General features: G+C 38.9%; 1 protein-coding gene and 1 pseudogene across 1 annotated transcript; one reads left to right on the top strand and one right to left on the bottom strand.

The window, feature by feature from the left end:
* The first annotated feature begins 1,622 nt into the window (after nt 1-1,622).
* On the top strand, nt 1,623-9,605 carry TAF13 (TATA-box binding protein associated factor 13). Its single transcript, XM_045478532.1, has 4 exons — nt 1,623-1,744; nt 2,598-2,676; nt 6,554-6,651; nt 8,948-9,605. The coding sequence occupies exons 1-4, from the start codon at nt 1,718-1,720 to the stop codon at nt 9,116-9,118; spliced, it is 375 nt and encodes a 124-aa protein (XP_045334488.1). The 5' UTR covers nt 1,623-1,717; the 3' UTR covers nt 9,119-9,605.
* Nucleotides 9,606-11,454: 1,849 nt separating this feature from the next.
* On the bottom strand, nt 11,455-12,455 carry LOC123596836 (annotated as a pseudogene).
* Between the last annotated feature and the right edge of the window lie 5,849 nt (nt 12,456-18,304).

Here is an 18,304-nt window from a genome sequence, read left to right as displayed (position 1 = left end):
GTGGGAGCTACAAAAGCATTATCACCCAGTGAGTATGGGCTACCCAAGTTATTACAAGTGATTTGGCCTTTGGTGACATTATTTCCTGAAATGGTTCACAGCTCTTGGTAAGTTTCAAACAAAACAAAGTATACACCTCTCCACTTCTATGGTACTTGCTATTTTGGGAAAAACTCTGGTTCATTCCGTATCTTTCCTCTTTACTTTCACACAGGACACTTCACTTCTGACACTTCTGGTCACTAAATGTGGGGTTTTTTCCCACAGCAAACAATTCTGTGACACTGCTGGGTGTCCTACAATTTAATTCAATTTAATTCAAGTCTAATTTAATTCAATTAGATCCCATGAGTTAAGAGTGCAGTTCCACCAGACTGCTTCCCACTTTAGATGCCAATTACAAGTAGTAGGTGCCAGAGTCCCCACCTTCTGTCCAACTTGGCTATAAATCAGAGGTTCCCATGACTTCCTCCCCCTTGGATTTATTTGCTAGAACACCTCACAGAACTAATGGAAACATTTACTTAGATGAACAGCCTATGATGAGAGCGAGGTCTGGAAGGGTCCTAAGTAAAGAGCTTCTCTGTCCTTGTGGAGTTGGGGGTGTGTCATTCTCTTCATAGGTGGGTATGTTCCCCAACCTGGAAGCTCTCCAAAACCCCTACTATTGGGATTTTTATGCCTCATGTAGGCATGATCAATTATTAACTACATTTCCAGCTTCCCTCCCCCGTCTGGAGAATGGGAGCTGGGGCTGAAAACCCCAACCTTCTAATCATGGCTTGGTCTTTCTGGTGACCAGCCCCCATCTAGGATCCCATCCTAAATTGCCTCATAAGAACAAAACATGCTCCTATGCTCTCATCACCAAGGAAATTGCAAGGGTTTTAGGAGTTCTGTGCCAGAAACTGGCAGCAGAGACCCATAAATATTTTTTTCTATTATCTCATAGTTTCATTCCTAGAAAATTAAATGTAAGTTAAAAGCATAGGACATGCTTTGTGTCTATATTTTAACAAAGGTTCTAGGTTCAGATAATTACAGATTTCTCACTTGCATGAATGTTTAGCAGGACATTCAGAAACATTGTGGAACAACTTTTCCTTGTGTGGTATCGTGTCTTGCATTGCATAACATTTTATATCCCTACCTTTAGCCTTCTAACGCCAGTGTTTTTCCCAATTACTGTTCTGATCAAAAAACTCCGCACAAATATTGAATCCTCAGTCTAAGGGGTAGTATCACCCCCTTAAAAACTAGTAGCTTAGAAAAACACACCCGATAACCGGTATAGTGCTTGGCAATTAATAATAGTGTAACTGAAAGTTGTTAAAATCGTTTAAGTACACTCTTCGGGCAGCCCAAGGACTGCTAGGACCCCCAACGATGCATAACTACACAGCCCCAAATCAGGAAGAGGTGATTCGATATGTAGAAGCAAATTCAGGGTCACAAGGAGATACACGCCCCCTTTACTTTGCGAATGTTTAATTAATCTGTGATCTTGAACACAGAGCCTAGAGCTCATCCCTCTCTCCCTAAACTCGGCTTGGGTCCCCTGTTAGTTTGTCTCGGCGCATTTTCCACTCCAGCTGGCCGGCCGGGACTAGGCTCCGTCTCGCCCCGCCCCTCCCTGCGCGTCACCGGAAGTGAGGCCGCGGATATAGTAAAACCCGCTGGGAGCGAGGCGGCTGATCTCTGTAAGCTGGCTGGTGGCATGGCAGACGAGGAGGAAGATCCTACCGTGAGTGACCACCACTGTTACAACCCAGTCCTTTCTTCACTCCCTGGGGTGCAGAAGTGGAACTCGAGTTCAGAGTCACTCGAGGTTTTCCTTCGCGAATTCACTGGAGAGAGTTCGGGGACTTCACGCCGTGCTAGCCCTTCCCTCCCGATTCATCTGTTAGTGTGTGGGGCAGGACGTGAAGAGTGGGAAGGTGGCCCCTTGCCCTTTGCTTTTGGTCTCTATTTGTCAGACACTCTTTGAATCGCCTGGAGAATCATCATAGGACGAAGCTAATTATTTTTAGCTCTCATTATGAACCAACACTTCAACTAGTAGCAAAACTATATACTTACTGTAAAGTAGTGGGAATAATGGACCGAAAGTCAGGGAATTTGTGTTTCAAAATCTCTATTATCTATGAGCAAGTTACTTAACTTTGAGCCTTGGTTTTCGTGTCGTAAAATGGGGTTAAGGCTTACTTGAAGAAAGTTCCTGGCACTGTATAAGCAATGCTTAATAAAAAATAAAGATAGTTTTACTTACTTCGATTCACTCTTAACAGTGAAACTGTGTAGTAATAGGCTAACTAGTTGGTTTAAAAAAAAAAAAGTACGGTCATTGAAACGCTTCCAGCAGAGGCAGTAAAATTATTTGTTAGGGACATTGTAGGAGCCATTCCTGCATTGAGTGGGAAGTTGGACTGGATAGTCTTTAAGGCTCCTAAAATGCTAAGGTTTCATGATTTTTTTGCTGCATGTTTTAGGCTTTCTGGCATGATAATTAGTGTTGAGAGTGGAAAAAAATTAATGTTAATTGCTTAAAAATCAAATGCAGTGCTTGACATTTCTGTATATACATTTTTAACTTACAGTTTGAGGAAGAAAGTGAAGAAATTGGAGGAGGTGCAGAAGGTGGACAGGGTAAAAGGAAGAGACTTTTTTCTAAAGAATGTAAGTAATATTTGACAATGATTTAATTATAGATGATAAAAACTTTTGGACATGTTTGTTCAAAGTAGATTAATGTTTTGAATGTGTTTCTCTGTAGGGACAATATTCTCAGACTTGCCTGTAAGATTGTTTAACTTGTGAATCATGGATAGTAATGATCCTGACCCCAATTTATATGTTTGTATGTGGGTAGGTGGGTTTTGTGTGTACACATTTTGAAAAATTTTTATTTTAGAGAGAGAAAGAACGCACATGCTGGGGAGAACACACATGCTGGGGAGAGGGGGAGAGGGGGAGAGAGAGAGAGAGAGAGAGAGAGAGAGAGAGAGAAAGAAAGAAACTCAAGCATGCTTCACGCTCAGTGTGGAGCCCAACTTGGGGCTCAATCCCATGACCCTGGGACTGACTACAACCTGAGCTGAAATCAAGAGTCAGTCACTCAACCAACTGAGCCACCTAGGTTCCCCCACATTTTTTTTTTAATACACAGTTTTTTAAAATGAGGAAATGTGATCAGTGTTTCAACTCAGGGACTAAGAACATACCTCCATTACTTTTTATGTCCTTTACTATTGCAGCAGTAGGAGCAGGGACTCCTTTGACTGTAAGTCAAAAATTATAATGGATCCTGGAACAGGTGCTGAGGGTAGGAATTAAGTTGGGGCTGTGGACTAAGGCATTGGAAAATACAGAAAAATGGTGAACAGTGTAAGGCATTACAGTGGCATGGAAATTACAGTGGCATGTAAGGCATACATGGCATGTATTGATTGGTTCTCTAGTGTATTCCCTCAATAGACAGGTTTGACCCTTTTTGGCAAGTAAGTGGAAGAGCTGCTGTGTCTAGTGATGGTCAAAGCCAGCCCATGAAAGGCACTGTGAGAATGCACTCTCCAACCTGTGTCCTTTACATATAGTTATGGCTGAGTATTAACAAATGAATATATGGTTTATTTATGCTGGGTCAGGCTCAGTCGTTTCCAAATGCTCTTGAGACTGCAGGCAGTATGTCTTTTTATTTTTATATTTTTAATGACTCAAATCCTCCATATCTCAATTTCTCACCTAAAGCTGACCACTGTTTAATCCATCTCTGATACTGTTTACTCCATTTGTATGTGTTTTTGCTTCTTAATCTGCATAAGAAGGGGATTCCCACACTAGAGCATCTCAGTGTGATGTTTGCATAGTCAATTGTTAGCAGAAACCTTTGTTCTACTTGAATTGCTTTATTTTTGTGATGGTAAGAATTTGGAATTTTCACAGCCTTCTGGTCTTACCTGAATCTTGATATCTGTTACTGGCCAAGATCTGTTCTCCTAAATCTTCTTCTTAAAAAATTTTTTGCTACTATAACACAAAGTTTCAAAGCATTCACTGGTATTTGTATCTTTACAAACCTTTTAACCAAGTGCAGTTTACATACATACTGGTGAATTGTGCCCATCAAAATGTTCATGACAAAGTATCTTACTCAAAATATTTAAGGAAAAATAGTAAGCTTACAATGGAGAATCCTGGCAGACAAGTAATGTCTAAAATGTTAGCTAAATGATCAAAGTCAACATCACCAGTAATATATATTAACATCACGTGATGCATTAAGATTGCACATCAGGGGCGCCTGGGTGGCTCAGTCAGTTAAGAGAGCACATCACCTCTATGGTATCCTTTCTACTAATGGGTACCCACAGCCTAATAATGAAAGAACACCAGACAAACCCAAATTGGGGAACATTCTACAAGATAACTAACAAGGAATCTTCCACAGTGTCAAGGTCATAAAAGACTAGAAAAGTCTGAGGAACTGTCACTGATCAGTGAAAAGTAAAGAGGCATGGTAATTAAATAACGTGGGATCTTGAAATGGAAAAAGGATATCAGTTGAAAAACTGGTACAATCTGAGTAAGTTCTATATTTGTACCAATGTTAATTTCTTAGTTTTGATAAATGTCTTTGGTTATATAAGATGTTAAAATAAGGGGAAGGTGGATGTAGGGTATTTGGGAACTCTACTATTTTTTGCAACTCTTCTGTAAGTCTGAAATTATCTCAGAAAAAAAAAAAAAAGCAAAGTTGTCAGAATCTAAAAGAGGAAAAAAAAAAACTTGTTTTCTACTCCCTGTATCTGGACATAAAGGCTCTTACCAGTTTAAACTCTAGGGATACCTCTGTCCCAGGCTAACTTCCAAGTCGCCCCATTCTTTTCTTCCCTAGGCTTGATCTATTCAATTCTCCTTTCAGTTCTACCAGCTTTTGCTTCTCCTAAATAGGAATTATTCTTAATGTACTCATTCCTTCATTATTTTTTTTAACGTTTTAAAATATTTAATTTTAAAAGAGAGAGAGAGAGACAGAGAGAGACAGAGAGAGACAGAGCAGGAGTGGGGGAGGGGCAGTGAGAAAGGGAGATACAGAATCCTAAGCAGGCTCCAGACTCTGAACTGACAGCACAGAGCCCAACGCGAGACGCAAACCCATGAACTGCAAGATCATGATCTGAGCTGAAGTTGGCCACTTAACCAACTGAGCTACCCAGGTGCCCCTCATGTCTTCCATTAGAAATATCCTAGGAGTTCCTTTTTTTTCTTTACTGTACTTAAAATAAATTGTATTAGTCTTAAATGAACAGCTTAATGAATTTTACTTATTTACGTATGACCACCACTCAGATCCATATACAAAACATTTCCAACCTGTGACCCTTTTTTTTTTTTTAACATTTGTATACCCCTTTCTGAACTGTTAAGAACAGATTGTTCTTTCAAGAAAAATGCGCACACACAAATAATGTATAAAATTTTTGCATTTAATTTCAGAAGGCCTCGAGGATTTCTTAGAGCCTATCCATGGACTAACTGGGGGTTTATAGACTATAGGATGAGAATCCACATGGATTCCATCTGCCTTAAACTACCAAGAAGTGTAATACTGTTAAGAGGAGGAATATTGACTCTGGAGCAAGATTGGTTGCATTCAGACTGAGGTTCCATCTCTTATGTCTGTGTGGAAAATCACTTAGCTTGGGTAAATCACTTAGCTCAGTGCCTCCATTTTCTCATCTATATGGAATAGGGATAATAATAGTATCTACTTCAAAGGATTGTTGTGAGGTTTAAATGAGTTATGTATGTGAAAGGCTTAAAACTATATCCCTGGTACATAGTAAGGTCTATGTAAGTTTTAGCTGTTAGCACCCATTTTTATTACTCTGTATTAGACTTTTCTTCTCTTTTGCATTTTCTATGGTTCTTTCGGTTGAAGCCTGAAAGGACTTTATTAGCAGTGCATTGATCTAGGGAATGAAATGTCAAGATTCCACATAGTTTGCTTTCTCCTTTTGATTACCATGTTCCTCCTATAAGAAGCAATTAGAGTACTTTCTCTCATGTCCTTTTTCCTATGTTAGTATCAGAAAGGATTTTGCCTTCTCTTTTCCAATGCCCCCCTGCCTGCCCCTCCTGCCCACTCCCCCCACCCCCCCACTCCATACACACATAGAATACTCCCAGTAAGAGCTAAGCCATTGCTACTCATCCTGTCCCTGGCATGGAGTTTCCTAGTTACAGGTATTCTGGGGTTGTTGGTGAATAGATAATAGAGATTAGGGAAAGAATATTGGTATCAGGGTTCAGTGGCTGGGAGGGAACAGGAGTTCCTAGTAGGGAAGGACAGGTAGGAACAGTTGTAGGAACAGTTGGTTATGAGATTGTGGTTAAAAGTCTTTTACACCAAAATCCATACTTGCAGACAACAAATATATAATATATGCTTATACAAGTATCTTGTCTTATTTGGTCCATTTCTAATTTGAAAAAGGTATTGGTAAAATTTTTAAATTTGTTCAAGTAAACAAAAATGATTGTTCTTTTGCAGTGCGATGTATGATGTATGGGTTTGGGGATGACCAGAATCCTTATACTGAGTCAGTGGATATTCTTGAAGACCTTGTCATAGAGTTCATCACTGAAATGGTAAGATTTTTTTTTTTTGTAATTTGTCTTAGTTAATTTTTTTTTTAAGATTTCATTTTTGAGAGGGGGAGGGGAGCACACACACGCGCATGGGGGAGGGGCAGAAGGAGAGGGAGAGAGCATCTCAAGCAGGCTCCATGCCTCATCGCGGAGCCAAACATGGGGCTCTGTCTTAGGACGGGGAGATCATGACCTGGCTCAGTCGGTTAAGCATCCGACTCTTGGTTTCCGCTCAGGTCATGATTTCATGGTTTGGGAGTTCACACTTGAGCCTGCTAGGGATTGTCTCTCTGTCTCCCTCCCATTCTCTTTGCCACTCCCCTGGTCACGCTCTTGAGTACTGTCTGTAAATAAATAAATAAATAAATAAATAAATAAATAAGGTTAAAAAAAATATTTAAGATATACATATGATATATACATATAAACATACACATGTATATGTGCACACACAATATTCTACCTTCTCCTGAATTTTATTTATAAGGACATAATTATAAGATTCTAGAATAAAATTTACAAATACTAACTATAATCCCATTATCTAATGTAAGATCTCCCCTTCCAGTATTTATTTAAAAATGTATACAGTGCTGGGGCACCTGGGTGGCGCAGTCGGTTAAGCGTCCGACTTCAGCCAGGTCATGATCTTGCGGTCCGGGAGTTCGAGCCCCGCGTCAGGCTCTGGGCTGATGGCTCAGAGCCTGGAGCCTGTTTCCGATTCTGTGTCTCCCTCTCTCTCTGCCCCTCCCCCGTTCATGCTCTGTCTCTCTCTGTCCCAAAAATAAATAAACGTTGAAAAAAAAAAAATTAAAAAAAAAAAAATGTATACAGTGCTTAAAAAAAAAAAAATTAAATTAAAAAAAGGGGCGCCTGGGTGGCTCAGTCGGTTAAGTGTCCGACTTCGGCTCAGGTCATGATCTCGCCGTTCACAAGTTCAAGCCCTGCTTCGGGCTCTGTGCTGACAGCTCAGAGCTTGGAGCCCGCTTGGGATTCTGTGTCTCCCTCTTTCTCTCTGTTCATCCCCTATTCGTACTCTGTCTCTCTCTCTCTCTCTCTCTCAAAGGTAAATAAACATTAAAAAAAAAAAATGTGTACAGTGCTTACATATAGTGGTAATCATAGTAAACATTTCTTTTACTCAGAGTTTTATAATACATATTTTCTACATTCTAATCACAATTATTTTAGTAGTTAGATGAAATTCATTTAAATTGTTTTCTAAAAAATAAAAATAAAAAAAAATAAATAAATTGTTTTCTAATATATTTAACCATTTCTCTCTTGCATGAGTTAGTTACAGATTATTTTGATCTAAATAGATATGACCATATTCATGAAATGTCCTCCCATCTCCTCCTTGGATATATTCACAGGGATAGGAATACTGAGTTTGGTTATGTTCTTGTGAGTTTTTACCCTGTGTTATGGATTATTTCCTTAGTATAGAATAATAGAAGTAAAATTCCTGTCAGTATGCATTACATTTTTTTTCCATTTATAAAAAGAATATTTGTTAAATTTAGGAATTATAAAAAAGTACAGGAGAGAAAATAGAAATCTGTAATCCTGCCATCTAGACAACTAATGCTTAGATTTTGGTGAATATTTTTTTGTTTTTTTGCACATATTTTTAAACTTTATTAAATTGAAATCATATAATGTATTTAGTCTTAGAGCCTTCTTTTTCACTTACATAAGTAGAACATTTTCCCCATGTCATTGCATAATATTCTATAAATATTTTTAATGGCTTCATAATATTAATTGGTTGGATGTACCCAAATTTGTTTATTTAATGCCTTATTAAACACTTAATTTCCCCTTTTTTAGTCCTTAGAAATAATATTATGACGAACCTTTGTTTTTGCACAGGATGAATATATGATAGGAGATGAGATTTATTTGAATTTAAGGGGAAAACTGACCACTGTTTATTTTTACTCACCGCTATTTATTCGTTATTAGACAAAGCTTAAACGAAATATGCAGTTACAATGAAATTACAGAATTATTTTATACAAATTGAAGACAAGGACTAGATATACTAAAAAACAAAAAAAAAGAAACAATAAATTTGATAGTTTTAATGTCATTAGTATTAAAAGATGTCTATAAAGCATTAAGCATTGCTATAACACAGTAGCAAGTGGACAAAGGACATGAATATAAACACAATTCACAAATGAATAGCTATAAATAGAAGAGAAAGTCTTCAAACTCACCAGTATTAAGTAAATGCAAATAAAAAGTAAAATATTAGATTTTTAAAAATTAATTTATTTTTTTGTAATAGACTCACAAGGCAATGTCAATCGGAAGACAAGGTCGGGTACAAGTTGAAGATATCGTCTTCTTGATTCGAAAGGACCCAAGGAAGTTTGCTAGGGTTAAAGACTTGCTTACTATGAATGAAGAATTGAAACGAGCTAGAAAAGCATTTGATGAGGCAAACTATGGATCTTGACACCTTTTGTACTTTCTGAAGCTTCATTATCTTCTGGGGGAAACCATATATAATAACTGTATATTTTCCACTGTAACATCTCTATATCTAGCCATGAAGGTGAAGGATGGAGGAACACAAAGTTTTCCATTTTTTTTTTCATGTCTTCAATTTTAGAGTGATATTTGAGCCTTGAATTGTCTGCCATTATACTACTATACTTGAATTACTTACTGGGTTTTAATGACCACATGTAAGTTGAAGTACCTTGCAAACCATGCAGTTCCTTCTGACTTTTGACTGTCTAAATGATGAAGTAGTATTTATGTATTAGGTATTTGTGCCATTAGGTGTAGGCTATACTGTGGCTGTTTAATATATGAAATCTAAAGGGCACCTTCGACTATGATAGCTAAGACGTGTTTCATGTCTTCTAAAGTTTTTAGACTATAGTAGTCTAAGAGATTATTAAAAGATAGCTGGTTTGCTTTTTTTTAGGGAGAAGATACAAAAAAATACAGTCTTTTGTAGGAATGTTTATCTGTCTTGAGATATTTGTTGTTTAATATTCTTTTCTTTAGATAACAAGAATGTTGGGTTTTTTTTTTTTTAACTAAAAGTTTCATGTGAATTCTTCCGTATTGGAAGGCTTTTTTGATTTAAAACCTTTTGAGCTTATAATATACTAGTTGTCAAGTTTTAAGAGAACTCATTTTCCCAGGTTAGATTAAAGCGTCTAAAAATAAATGTTTTCAGTAACAGGAAGGTATTGCTTAAAAAGCTGATGGCGGGGGCGCCTGGGTGGCGCAGTCGGTTAAGCGTCCGACTTCAGCCAGGTCACGATCTCGCGGTCCGTGAGTTCGAGCCCCGCGTCGGGCTCTGGGCTGATGGCTCAGAGCCTGGAGCCTGTTTCCGATTCTGTGTCTCCCTCTCTCTCTGCCCCTCCCTCATTCATGCTCTGTCTCTCTCTGTCCCAAAAATAAATAAACGTTGAAAAAAAAAAATTTAAAAAAAAAAAATAAAAAAAAAATAAAAATAAAAAGCTGATGGCAGGATAAGCATTTAGGATAGTGTTTTATTAACATACTTGTTAGTACTTGTTCATTGTGGAAATGTGTACTTGACTAAACCATGTATGGTTGTGGAAACCACTTTTGTAGTTCAGGATATACAAGTTTTGTGTGCGTTCAGCTTATTGTATTAAATTATTGCACTTAGTTTAAAATAAGGATTAAAACTGCATTTAATGGAATCACTGAATATTACTCTGTGAAACAATGTTTTGTGTGCTGCTTGTAACATTATCTATAAATCAATATGTAAGAGAATTTTGCTTTCTTAACCTGTTGATACAAGGAATAAAGTCAAAAGTTAAAAGGATGAATACCTGAATTTGACTATGTGATTTATCAGCTTTTCCTCTCCATTACTAGTAATGTAATTCTGGCTGCTTAATCTCAGTAAAGACTTTTTCTATATTGATAGAATTTTTCTGATTTGATGAGATTCAAGATAGCTGGGCAGAGCGTTTTGTTACTTAAAAAAAGTAAAAACCAATTGAAAAGCTACTCCAGTCTAAGCTGAAATCAAGAATGGGAATGGAATAATAAAATGTCAATATATTACTATTTTTGCTAATCAGGGTCAACTTCACCCTGAAAGAACTGGTAGTAACTGGCACTAGGAGAGCTATACTGGTACCTGTCTGAGCTAGGGCTGCCGTAACAAAATATCATAGACTGGGCAGCTTAAACAACAGAAGTTTACCTTCTCACGTTTCTGGATGCTAGAAGTCCAAGATCAGGGTGCCAGCATGATTGGGGTCTGGTGAGGACTTTTCCTGGGTTGCAGATAGCTCCTTCTTGCTGTGTCTTCACTTTTCCTGAGAGAGCTGTCTTGTTTCTTTTCTTATAAGGTTACCAGTTCTGTCAGTTCAGAGGTCCACCCTTATGGCTTCATTAACTTTAACCACCTCTTTATTATTTTTTTAAATATTTATTTGTTTTTGAGAGCACAAGCAGGGGAGGGGCAGAGAGGATATGAAGCGGGCTCTGTGCCGACGGGCTGACAGCAGTGAGCCTGATGTGGGGCTCGAAGTCACGAACCACAAGATCACGACTGGAGACGACTGAGCCACCCAGGTGCCCCTTAACTTTAATCACCTCTTTAAAGGCCCCATCTCCCATATTGTCAGATGGGGGTGGGGGGTAGGGCTTCAACGTAATAAATTTTAGGGGGTTACAATTCAGTCTATAGCAGTGCCATTAATCTTACTATTTTGCTAGTGACCCTGGCATTTGTTTAGTTTTGTGTGTGTTTTTTGTTGTGGGTTTTTTTTAAGAGTCCAGTGAGACATTTTATTTGCATGAATGTATTACATCCCTAGAGAAAAAAAATCCCAGGATTTTCCCTCCTGTGTATTTTCATCTTGCTTCTTCATGGTCCATGCTACCAGCTGAGGTTGTCAGTACAATGAAATCAAACTGGCAGGACAGAAGCAGATTATTCTGCCATTTTTCCAGATCTTTGCATTGTACATCAAACCTGGGGCTGATCACTCCACACTTGTTTAACCTGCCCATGAGGTTCACAACAGTTTTTCCCAGTTCTGTGATCATCGATGATTTCAAATTTGTCAGTGTAACCATGCTTCATCATCCACAGTTGAAAATCGGATGATGACTTTGGAGCATGGCCTAATAAGAACCTGGCATTTGCCTGTCTTTTCAGCATTGTTAATGCTCTTCAGAGTATCCATGACAACATTCATGTGCACCATTATGGTAGCACGGAAAAATGGAGTTAAGTTTTTTGTGGGACATTGTAGGTTGCAAATGATAGAACTTGACTCAAAAATAACATAAGCAAAAGAGGAATTTATTGTTTTTATCCAGCTGAAACAAGGGAAAGTAAGGATGGTATTGACTCCCCAGGGTTGACTAGGTCTAAGAACTTGAGAATCAAGACTGTCCATCTTTGTCCTAATTTTGATTTTACTCTCTCAGAAACCTCAGCGTGTGAAGAGAATATAATAGCAGTTCTAAGGTTTCTAGTCATACAACTGATGGAGGGTACTACTTCACTTACCAATACAGAAAATCCCCAGAAGTGATCAGGGTGGGAGGTAGGAGCTGGATTGTATTAGGAAGAAAGGGAAAGAGAGGCTGGGCAGACAAAAATAGCAGATGTGTGCTGACTTGATTCACAAGCTTACTTATTTGAATTCTAATAACAAGACATCATGGCTCTCTTCTAATATCTAGAGCTGCACTGTGTAATATTGCAGCCACTAGCCACATGGGACTATTTATTTATTTTTTTAATGTTTATTTCTGAGACAGAGAGAGACAGAGCATGAATGGGGGAGTGTCAGAGAGAGAGGGAGACACAGAATTCGAAGCGGGCTCCAGGCTCTGAGCTGTCAGCACAGAGCCCGACACGGGGCTTGAACTCACAGACTGTGAGATCATGACCTGAGCAGAAGTCAGAAGCTCAACCGACTGAGCCACCCAGGAGCCCCAACATGGGACTATTTAAATTTAATTAATTCAAATTAAATAAAATTAAAACTTCAGTTCCTCATTTCAAGTGCTCATCAGTCCCATGGCCAGTAGCTACTGCATTGAACAGTGGAGATGCAGGACATTTCCATCATCACAGAAAATTGTTTTGGACAGTGCTGATCTGTAATATTCAGGTACTCTTTCCTAAGTTAATTCACTTAAAAAAAACTTACTATGAAAAATCTCAAGTATACACAATAATAGAATAGTATGAGCCCCTATCTTCAACAATTAACTAATCTTTTGCCAATTTTAATGTCTTATCTATACCCCCACCTTTTGGAGGTAAAGGAACAGTTTTTTAAACCAAATCCCAGCTTTCATTGTATCATTTCATCTATACATATTTCAGTATGTCATCTCTAGCAAAAAGTTTTAAAAGGTAGCCCAGATACTATTATCATACTGTAACAAAAGTTAATATTAATTCCTCAATACTCCATTTAATACCCGATCCCTGTTTAAATCTTCTAGTTTGTCTCAAAATATCTTTTTGAGTTTTTATATTTCTTTTCTATTGTTTCTATAATAAATTACTGTAGATTTAGTAACTTCAAACAATATAAATTCATTATCTTACCAGGTCTTTAGGTCAGAAGTCTGACATGGGCATCCCTGGGGCTAACATCAAGGTACTACATTCCTTTCTGGATATTCTAGGAGAGAATCTGTTTACTTGCCTTTTCCAGCATCTACAGCCTGCATTCTTTGGTTCTTAGTCCCCTTTTGCCTTCCAAATTAGCAATGTTTCATCTTTTTGACTTTCCTTCCATAGTCATATCTCCCTCTGATCCCCGCTGGGAAAGGTTCTCTGCTTCTAAGGACCCAAGTGATTATAACCCAAAATAACCTCCCCATTTTAAAATCTTTAACATAATCACACCAGCAAAGTCTCTGACCATGAAAAGTAACATTCACAGGTTCTGAGGATTAAGATGTGGATGTCTTTGGGAGGGGCTATTATTCTGCCTCCCACTGTTTGTCTACAGTGGAATATTTTTTTAAAGTAGGCTCCGTGCCCAATGTGGGGCTCAAACTCACAACCCTGAGGTCAAGAGTTGCATGCTGTACTGACTGAGCCAGCCAGGCACCCCATGCAATAGAATCTAAACAAGGTGTCCCCCATTGCATTTGGTTGCCCATTGATTGCATTGGGTAAAGTCTAAATCTCTGTTAATCTCTAATAGCTCTTCCCCCCCACCCCACACTTTGTTTAATGAGGCTCTCTCTTTAAATAAATTATAACTTTTTTTTTTTTTTAACAAGCATGTTTATTTGCTGTTCAAGCAGAACATCTAATATAATCTGTGATTCACTTAAAATGGGCTTTACTGTATTTAAACTGATTTTCTTAAGTAAAAGCTATAATATTAATACTAAGGGTAGAAATTTTTTTTTTTTTAAACTTTATTTATTTATTTTTCAACGTTTATTTTTGGGACAGAGAGAGACAGAGCATGAACAGGGGAGGGGCAGAGAGAGAGGGAGAGACAGAATCAGAAACAGGCTCCAGGCTCTGAGCCATCAGCTCAGAGCCTGACGCGGGGCTCGAACTCACGGACCGCGAGATCGTGACCTGGCTGAAGTCGCACGCTTAACCGACTGCGCCACCCAGGCGCCCCATAAGGGTAGAAATTTTTAAGTGGAGACCATAGCTCACTTGACTTCACATCAGTGGAGAGAGGTGGTATCTGGAGAGTCTGTTGGCCACTTCCCAAGAGGCCTCTAGAGGTTGCATTACTTGGGTGAATATGTGGTCCAAAGTTTGATTTGCATCACTGCAGGCTTGGAAACTGATTTCGTTAGCAAATGGAAAGCACATCCATCTCTCAGGGTGGACTCACAGAAACCAAGCTAGTAAGTATGAACATGGATGCCAATTTACAGACATAGATAAAATTTGTATAGGTTTTCAACGTTTATTTATTTTTGGGACAGAGAGAGACAGAGCATGAACGGGGGAGGGGCAGAGAGAGAGGGAGACACAGAATTGGAAACAGGCTCCAGGCTCCGAGCCATCAGCCCAGAGCCCGACGCGGGGCTCGAACTCACGGACCGCGAGATCGTGACCTGGCTGAAGTCGGACACTTAACCGACTGCGCCACCCAGGCGCCCCAAATTTGTATAGGTTTGACCAGCCAATTTTTCCTTTCCCTAGGCGGACAATGTGGGAAATCAAAACATAAATATGAAGGTGAATTAGAATGAGGGGAATTGGATGAATGCATTGCCTAGAGCACCAAATAAGAGGATAAAGTTAATACAGAATCAGGAAGAATGGCTCCCCAGGGCCCAAAGCAATGCACTGGGGTATGTTTCCTGAGGAGCATCCTTTAAGATTCCTTTGTCACTGGTACTGGAAAGTTGGCTTGAGTTTTCATTTCCAGTGACAGTAGGCATCCAAGCATTGTCTGTTTGTGGCTTTCAGGTGACTTAGTGTATTTCTACTCTAATTTCTTCAAATGTTGAGCTCAGAGGTAATTCAAAGAGGGGAATTTTACTTTCAATATCTTCAGGGAAGCTTCATAGTTGTTCCCAAGAGCTGTCAACACTAAACATTGTGCCTGAAAATCAGGAACTTTTCAAGAACTCTGCCTGTATCCCAGAACATTCCTAATCTCTAGGCCTGATTTTTCTGAGGGTCCTATGTTTACCTTCTTTTTTTTAATGTTTATTCATTTTTGAGAGGGGGAGGGGGCAGAGAGAGAGACACAGAATCCAAAGCAGGTTCCAGGCTCTGAACTGTCAGCACAGAGTCCAACGAGGGGCTCGAACTCACAAACTACAAGATCAGGACCTGAGCTGAAGTTGGACGCTTAACTGACTGAGCCACCCAGGCACCCCCCTATGTTTACCTTCTTAGCACAGAGACTGAGAGGTGGATGACCAGTGAGCAAGGTATTAAATGTGTTGTTACAGGTTGCTGCTTTTCCTGGATCCTGGTAAATGACTACATTAGCTAGATTGTTATATTATGATTGGGAAATGCTAGGATAAAATAGGCAGAGAGGGAAAGGTTAGGACCTGAGGTCCCTGGGTGGGGGAAAAACACATATTTTGGAACAATGCTGGGAGCATTTGACCACAGCAAACCCCCTCGGGCTTAAGGTTCCTCTTAAGAACTTAACAAACCACCTACTCTCCCTCAGGTTCCCGTCAGGAATTTGACTATCAAAATACCTAACTAACAAAAGTAAACCATAAAACTTGTGTTACATGAGGGACAGTATGACCATAGTCTGACTCCTCACACAATGGAGTCGAGCCGATCAGGAATGGACAAGCCAGGACCTAGAGTTATCTAGCCAGTAAGGGTAGAACCTGAAAAGGAACAAGGGAGAAGGGAAGGGAGGGCTGACCAGAATCTTATACAAAGACCCTTGCCTATTGTTGCAGAAATTCACTTTCAAAATGTCCCTTCTCTGCAAAAGAGCTTTCATACTATTCTTCCTTTCTAATCTTTAATAAACTTAAAAAAGATTTTTTAATGTTTATTAATTTTTGAGAGACAGAAACAGAGCACGAGCCACGGTAGGCCAGAGAGAGAGAGGGGACATAGAATCCAAAGCAGGCGCCAGACTGGATTGCCAGCATGGAGCCTGATGTGGGGCTCAAATTCACAAACTGTGAGATGGAGATTGTGACCTGAGCTGAAGTCTGATGCTTAACCAACTGAGTCACCCAGGCATCCCTACTCTATTACACTTTTGCCTGCTGCTCATTTTGTTTTGTGTCCACCTCTTCATTCTTCAAAGCGGTAAGAACGTATCCCAGGTATTGGGGTAAAAAATCCTGGAACATTATGGGATAGGATCACAGAAAATATTTTGATATGTCAGCATGTATTTATTAAGCACCTATATTTTATTTGAGACATAGCACTGATACTATTTTGCTATATGGTATCTGTACGAGTGGAATTCTAAAGTTATCGAAATAAAGTAAGGAGAAATTTCTTATGTTACCTGTAGATTGGTAAGAGTTTCAGTTTGAACTTTTTTACAAAATCCCAATTCATGTGTAATTGGTAGCACTGAGACTTCTATGAATATGCTCACTATATTATACTTACACAGAAACCCTGGTAAACTGTGTTGAACTTGGGTGCATTCTTTTAGGATAGGAAGAACAGTCACTGAAACATAAAGCATTTTGTCATTTGCCTTTGTGTGGCTATATTATTTATTTATTTATTTATTTATTTATTTATTTATTTATTTATTTATGAGCCAGGAAGAGGGGTAAAGGGGGTGAGAAAGGCAGAGAGAGATGAGAGAGAGAGAGAGAGAGAGAGAGAGAGAGATCTTAAGCAGGCTCTGTGTTCAGTGCAGAGCCTGACTTGGGGCCCAATCTCATGACCTTGGGATCATGACCTGAGCCAAGATCAAGAGTTAGACACTCAGGGGTGTCTGGGTGGCTCAGTTGGTTGAGCATTCTGACTTCGGCTCAGGTCATGATCTCACGGTTTGTGAGTTCAAGCCCTGCATCAGGCTCTGTGCTGACAGCTCAGAGCCTGGAGCCTCCTTCTGATTCTGTGTCTCCCTCTCTCTCTGCCCCTCCCCTGATCACACTCTGTCTCTCTCTGTCTGTCTCTTTCAAAAATAAATAAACATTAAAAAGTAATTAAAAAAAAAAAAGAGTCAGACACTCAACCAACTGAGCCATCCAGGGGCTGTGTGACTATTTCAGATAAATAACTCAAAATTTAGTTGGAAAGGGCCAATTTAGTTACTGACCAAGCTCTAAAAGAAATGCTAATATGATACTTAATTTTTCTGAAATAGGATTTTTATAAATATTTTGGGGGCACATGACTTACAATAAGATACCTACCTAGACTCATTTTGGTCAATCTCTGTTTTTCTTTGCTCTTTCTAGCAAGTTCTATTAAATAGCCTCAAGATTATTACTAGAAAGTTACTAACCTTACCCTAAAATACCCATCCAAAATTATGATGCTTAATGTGATTTATGTATTAACATTTTTAATCTGTAGTTTCCCCCATTTTTGACTTTGAAGTATGCCAGTGGTTTCATTAAAATAGGGTGAATTTTTTTTTCAAAACAGAATATTTAAAAATTTTTATTTTTGTTTTCAGTAGAACATCCAATTACTTAACATAAAAAAGCACATCTCTTTTATGTTGAAACAAGAGTGTGTGTGTGTGTGTGTGTGTGTGTGTGTGTGTGTGTGTTGCTAGGTTTAGTCATTGACATATAATTTAAGCTTTTGTTTAGGGGTCTGGAGAGGAGTGCTGGTAGACCCAGGTATTCTACCTACCTAATCTTTGAGACTATTTGAAAGAGAAGCAGTGGTGGTCTCTTGTTTGTTCTCCCAGAGCCAGGGCACTGCTGGCTATAAATCACACAGCTCTTTGGTGTGTGTATTTATGTGTGTGTTCTAATAAGGAGAGTGGAACTTTTAAAACAAGTGCTCATATCCCTGTTGAACTTCCCCTGAAACAGCTTGAGGCAAGATTTCCTATTTTAGGCTTGTGCTCAGATTCCTTTCCACTATTTGGGGAAAACCAAAAACTTCTATTTCCCTTTTTAGAAATGAGATTTGAGAATCTTATTAAAAGGGGTACACCTTAGCCTATAGGCATTTAAGTCACAAGCACTATGAATCATTCTGTCAAGTTAG

Source organism: Leopardus geoffroyi, chromosome C1, assembly GCF_018350155.1.
Source record: "Leopardus geoffroyi isolate Oge1 chromosome C1, O.geoffroyi_Oge1_pat1.0, whole genome shotgun sequence".
Classification (NCBI taxonomy): Eukaryota; Metazoa; Chordata; class Mammalia; order Carnivora; family Felidae; genus Leopardus; species Leopardus geoffroyi.
This window is presented reverse-complemented; position numbering and strand designations above follow the sequence as displayed.